Source organism: Pseudochaenichthys georgianus, unplaced genomic scaffold, assembly GCF_902827115.2.
Source record: "Pseudochaenichthys georgianus unplaced genomic scaffold, fPseGeo1.2 scaffold_607_arrow_ctg1, whole genome shotgun sequence".
NCBI classification, from domain to species: Eukaryota; Metazoa; Chordata; class Actinopteri; order Perciformes; family Channichthyidae; genus Pseudochaenichthys; species Pseudochaenichthys georgianus.
The window spans coordinates 5,149-11,662 of record NW_027263165.1 but is presented as its reverse complement, the minus strand read 5'-3'; the positions used below and the strand labels follow the sequence as shown (position 1 = coordinate 11,662).

At 40.1% G+C, this 6,514-nt stretch overlaps 1 protein-coding gene across 1 annotated transcript; it reads right to left on the bottom strand.

Moving 5' to 3' along the window:
- Positions 1 to 708: 708 nt before the first annotated feature.
- rxfp3 (relaxin family peptide receptor 3) lies at positions 709 to 5,193 on the bottom strand. The gene has a single exon (XM_034079398.2). The coding sequence runs from the start codon at positions 5,124 to 5,126 to the stop codon at positions 3,915 to 3,917; it is 1,212 nt and encodes a 403-aa protein (XP_033935289.1). The 5' UTR covers positions 5,127 to 5,193; the 3' UTR covers positions 709 to 3,914.
- Between the last annotated feature and the right edge of the window lie 1,321 nt (positions 5,194 to 6,514).

Here is a 6,514-nt window from a genome sequence, read left to right as displayed (position 1 = left end):
AATAAAACTTGATTTGATTTGAAAAAGCAAGATGAACGGAGGACTTTGAGATGAAATGATGGCATGTTGTGAATTTCTCATCAGGTCAAATGAATGGGTTTGAGCCATGTGACAGGAACACCGGAGTAAGGGGACGCGACATGAGGTCATTCTCAATACTTCAACATTCATTTCATCTTATGCACTCTATTCTCCCAATCCTTCAGGGTCGACTTTATTCTCGACACTACGACTAAAAACAAATCTCCACTGTGTGTGTGTGCGTGTGTGTGCGCGTGTGTGTGTGTGTGTGTGTGTGTGTGTGTGTGTGTGTGTGTGTGTGAGAAGCTATACTTTATTCATCATCCTGTGATAAATGTCGTATTTATCTTTTTAAATGAAGCCGCTTAAAGCAATACGATTCATTATATGCAGCTTATCTATTGTTGTTTAATTTACACACACACACACGCATCACTTTAACACACACACACACACACACACAAACACACATGCATCACTTTAACACACACACACATCTGGGGTAACGTAAAACAGTCCGGCACTCGTAGTCTTCCATACAGTGAGCAGCGTTTTGAATAATCCAATTTGTACTCCAACCTTTTACCATGTTATCTTTATTCCCAACATTTCGACTTTTCAGCGTGACTTTATTCACAATATTTAAACGTTATATATCCGTCACATTTCAACTTTGTTTTTGCCATTTCCACTTTTTAGTCTCAGAATTTCACGGTTTTATATTCCCAACATTTTGACTTTTTTGTTCAATATTTAGATTTTTTTTTTTTTACATTTCAACTTAAAACTCCACATCTTGCACGTTACGACATTTCCACTTATTTCACAAAATGTCAACTTTTTCTTCGACATTCTGACTTATTTGTTCATAATTCAGCTTTATTGTCTATTTTTCAACGTTCAGTCCAACTTACATGTTTGCTTTATCCTCCACACCCTTCATGTTTGTACCTTATTCCTGTCATTAAAACATCATTTAAATTTCTACCTATTTTTAACATTTCAAATTTAAACTTCACATCCGACTTTTTTCTCAAAATCCAAAAAACAATCCCAGTTTATGTCCGGCATTGTTAATCTTCCATAGATGGTCCAGCTGAGATGAAGTTCATGTTTTCCTCGCTTTAAAAAAAATCCAACTTACATTTCAAATTGAGTCTCCACATCTTCCGCACGTTACGAATTTATTGTTGACATTTTAAAAAGTCCCTGATATAAAAACACCTTTTTGTCCGGCACTAATAGTCTTCCATAGAATGCCCAGGTGAGATGAAGTTCATATTTTTCACTTTACATTTTTTCATTCTAAATGTCAATATTTAGACTTTTTTTTTACATTTCAACTTTAAACTCCCCCTCCTTTACGTTACGACTTTTCACATTATTCTCAACATTTCAAAAGTATTCTCAAAATATCCATGTATTGTTCACATTTCAGCTTAATTGTAATTTTTTAAACATTAATTACAATTTATATACTTAATATATTGTCCACACCCTTCATGTTCGACCTTATTCCTGTCATTAAAACATCCTTTAAATTTCTAACTATTTTTAACATTTCAAATTTAAACTTCACATCCGAATTTTTTCTCAAAGTCCATAAAACAATCCCAGCTTATTTCCGGCATTGTTAGTCTTTCATAGTATGCCCAGGTGAGATGAAGTTCATGTTTTCCTCGCTTTAAAAAAAATCCAACTTACATTTCAATATTTATACTTTTTTTTTACATTTCAAATTGAGTCTCCACATCTTCCGCACGTTACGACTTTATTGTTGACATTTAAAAAAATCCCTGATATAAAAACACCTTTTTGTCTGGCACTAATAGTCTTCCATAGAATGGCCAGGTGAGATGAAGTTCATATTTTTCACCGTACATTTTTTCATTCTAAATGTCAATATTTAGACTTTTTTTTTACATTTCAACTTTAAACTCCACGTCCTTTACGTTACGACTTTTCACATTATTCTCAACATTTCAAAAGTATTCTCAAAATATCCATGTATTGTTCACATTTCAGCTTAATTGTCATTTTTTAAACATTAATTCCAATTTATATACTTAATATATTGTCCACATCCGTCACGTTTCGACCTTATTCCTGTCATTAAAACATCCTTTAAATTTCTAACTATTTTTAACATTTCAAATTTAAACTTCACATCCGAATTTTTTCTCAAAATCCAAAAAACAATCCCAGCTTATGTCCGGCATTGTTAGTCTTCCATAGAATGGCCAGGTGAGATGAAGTTCATATTTTTCACTGTACATTTTTTTATTCTAAATGTCAATATTTAGATTTTTTTTTACATTTCAACTTTAAACTCCACGTCCTTTACGTTACGACTTTTCACATTATTCTCAACATTTCAAAAGTATTCTCAAAATATCCATGTATTGTTCACATTTCAGCTTAATTGTCATTTTTTAAACATTAATTCCAATTTATATACTTAATATATTGTCCACATCCGTCACGTTTCGACCTTATTCCTGTCATTAAAACATCCTTTACATTTCTAACTATTTTTAACATTTCAAATTTAAACTTCACATCCGAATTTTTTCTCAAAATCCAAAAAACAATCCCAGCTTATGTCCGGCATTGTTAGTCTTCCATAGGTTGCCCAGGTGAGATGAAGTTCATATTTTTCACTGTACATTTTTTTATTCTAAATGTCAATATTTAGATTTTTTTTTACATTTCAACTTTAAACTCCACGTCCTTTACGTTACGACTTTTCACATTATTCTCAACATTTCAAAAGTATTCTCAAAATGTCCATGTATTGTTCATATTTCAGCTTAATTGTAATTTTTTCAACATTAATTCCAACTTATATACTTAATATATTGTCCACATCCTTCACGTTTCGACCTTATTCCTGTCATTAAAACTTTATTCTCGAAATATTGACCTTTTTCTTTACATTTCAACTTTAAACTCCACGTCCTTCACGTTTCGACTTTTTTCTCAAAATCCAAAAAACAAACCCAGTTTATGTCCGGCACTAATTTGGTGCATTTCCACTGCAGGGCCTCGCACGGCACCTTGTTAGGCCAGGCTCACTTTATGCTGTGTTTACATTACAGTTTAGTAGCTGGGGCAGTAACTATAGTAACGCAGTGTAGGCGGAGCCGTGACGTCATCTTCAATGAGAACCACAAAACCAACACAGCCGTTAGCCCTCAGAGCTCACAGCTCCTCATATCTGTTCAGAAACTAGACAGAAGTGAAACAAGTACAAACCACAGACTGCCTGTGTCATGGAGAATACAGTCGCTGGTTTATTTATGTCTGTAGGCCGTTGTTGTGAGTGTGGACGGTCGGAGCATAAACAGCGTTAGCTTAGCCGATCTCCATTCAGAAAACACGCATTTTAAAAGGTTGTTCGCCTGCCGGCTGTCTGCAGACTTGTCGAAGCATTAATTCATGGTTTTTACTAACCGGTATCAGTGTATTGTTACTTCGGCATCATTTTGAAATGTGTATTACAATTAAATCACGGTAAAATATGTTCATTTTATTGTCAATATTTCAATATGTATTATCTACAATTTGACTTTCTCCACCTCCTTCACATCACGTCTTACTTCTGGAAATAAAATAAAAATCCCAAAAATAAGAACACCTTTTTTCTGGCATTAACAGTCTTCCATAGTATTGAGTCTCCTTCCACACGTTACGACTTTATTCTTGAAATTTGAAAAAATCCCAGAAATAGAAACACCATTTTGTCCAGCACTAACAGCCCTCCATAGTCTGTCCAGCTGAGACGAAGTTCATATTTTCTTGCTTTTAAAAAAATAAAAACCTCTTGAACTCAGCCTTAGTTTTCAAGACTCTCGTATTAACAAACTTAAACACTAGAACACAGTCTGCCTCCACTACGTGCTGTTTGGCAGCAGGTTATTGTACATCACGGCCCCCGGGGGGTAAAACTCCACCACGGGCTCCCCGGGCGCGCTCACGGGCACGATCACCTGCCCATGCTCGTTCATGAGAGGCTTTGAAGTGCCCGTGAAGGGCCGGATCGCCGGTGACGTCATCCTCCAGAAGAGCTTCTTCAGCGCCTTCCTGAACTCGCGCCTCATCAGGCAGTACAGGATGGGGTTCAGACAGCTGTTGGAGTGCGCGAGGCACACTGACACCGGAAACACGTACACCTGCGTGGTGTAGAACTCATAACTGAAGTGCACCACGTTGAGTTTGATGAGGATGCCCCATGCTGTGAGCGCCTGGTTGGGCAGCCAGCAGAGGAAGAAGGAAAGGACCACGATGGTGACGGATTTGGTGACCTTTGCGCGCCGCTTTGCGCTCGAAGTGTTGATGTCTTTGGAGGTGATGAAGCGTAAAAGGAGCAGATAGCATGCGGAAATTACGCACAGAGGAAACACAAACCCAAGCAGCACTTTCTGAGACTGGTAGAGTCCCAGCCAGAACTGCGCAGTGCCGTTTGCTTCTGGGAACTTCACCAAACACAAGTCCTCACTGGACACGTTCACTGTGGTGGAGAAAACCGCGTGCGGCAGAGCGGCAGAGACAGCGGCGAACCAGATGCAGACAGTGATGCAGCGCGCGGAACAACAGCGCGGGCGCCTCCTGCGACCCTTGAGCGCGGAGGCGAGAGACCAGTAGCGCGCGACGCTCATGGCCGTGAGGAAAAACACGCTCGCGTACATGTTCATGGCCGTGACGTAGGACACGATCTTACACATGGCTTTTCCGAACAACCATGTGAAATCCAACGCGTTTTCCACCGCCCAGAAAGGCAGCGTCAGCACGAACTGGAAGTCCGTCACCGCCAAACTGGTGACGAACAGGTTGATGGAGGATTTCTTCCACACCTGTTTGGTTTTCATCAGATACAACACCAGCAAGTTCCCCACCAACCCCAGCGCGCACACCAGCGAGTAGATGATGGAGATGATGATGCGCACCACCGCCGCGCCGTCTCCAACAGAGTAGGTTTTATTGAAGTCCGGCAGAAAGTAGTTCCGGTCAGAGGAGGACAGGTTGCTGCTGTTACAGCTGAAGTTCGCAGGGAACACAACCCCCCCCGAGCCCTCATAGTTGGTATCCATGCATTCTCCAGACATGTTAACTTCCAAAGATGTGTCCAACAGTCATGATCCACAATCCTGTGGGGTTTAAATCTGCGCGTAACCGTCCATGCAGGAATTCTGTGAATGGAAATGAAAGAAAGAAAAAAAGATAGAAAGTGAAGAAGAACTTTTGTATACAAGTCTTTGCACACGTCGCTCACTCCTGTCTGGAGACGTGTTGCTCTCACCAGTGGGGTATCTACTGAGCTGTTGCCGTGGAACACGCACACAACACGATCTTCAAAGACACTAAAGTCATATCCAGAAAGGTGTGTCCAAAAGTCAAGATCCAAGTCCTCTTGGTTGTAAATCCGTGCGTAATCGTCCCCATGCAGGATTTTCTGGGAATGAATCCACGTGCCTGCTGAGCAAAGACTGCGCTCCTCAGCGCGCGCGCGTCTCTGAGCTGCTCCTCAGCGCGCGCCGCTCCTCAGCACGTGCTCACGCAGCGATCAGACTGATGTAAATACTGAGGGAGGTAAAAGAATATCAGCTGAAGGACATCTGAACATCAATGACAGTCTGATGCACGTGCTTCATGCAATGGACATCTATCTCTCTCTCTCTCTCTCTCTCGGTCTCTCTCTCTCTCTGTCTCTCTGTCTCCCTCTCTCCCCCTCTCTCTCTCCCTCGGTCTCTCTCTCTCTCCCTCTCTCCCTCCCAAAGAAAATATATAATATTATGTTTTGAGGCATTCTGCTACCTGCACCTCTCTGTTCAAAGGTCTATCTCACACACACACACACACACACACACACACACACACACACACACACACACACACACACACACACACACACACACACACACACACACACACACACACACACACACACACACACACACACTGAGATAGTGAAGCGCTAAAAGCCTTTCCCTTTTACAGTTTTTCTCAATTGCTAAACCCACTATTTAGAATCAAAATGCATTTCTTCAAAATAAGAACATAGCCATCTAAACAGAAACACACTCGCCATAACTCTGAATATCTTTTGCAAAATGCACTTCATGACCAAAACTGAAAATACTGGTCACAAAAAAGAACAAGTCGATCGAAAGAGAACAAATTGTCCTCTAATGAGACAAATGTGTTTTCATAACTGAAACTCCGGTCACCATAACAACACATTCTACCGTAACAATATACATTTCTTGCAAAGTGCTCGAAGTACTCAAAACTAAAAATACCCCTTCCAGAACCAGATACCTTCTCCAAAAACAAACATGTGTCAGCGCATTAGAAGACTATCTAAACAGCTATCGATATTGGAAACTGAACGGAAAACTGACAAGTTGGGAGAAACAAACGTACATATAGGAAAAACAGTATGTTACTGTAACTATGTCATTGTTTTTATTGTCTCATTTTCAGAAGAGCACCG

Excerpts from the sequence above, each read along its gene's own strand:
- rxfp3 (XM_034079398.2), bottom strand. The coding sequence starts at position 5,126 with ATGTCTGGAGAATGCATGGATACCAACTATGAGGGCTCGGGGGGGGTT.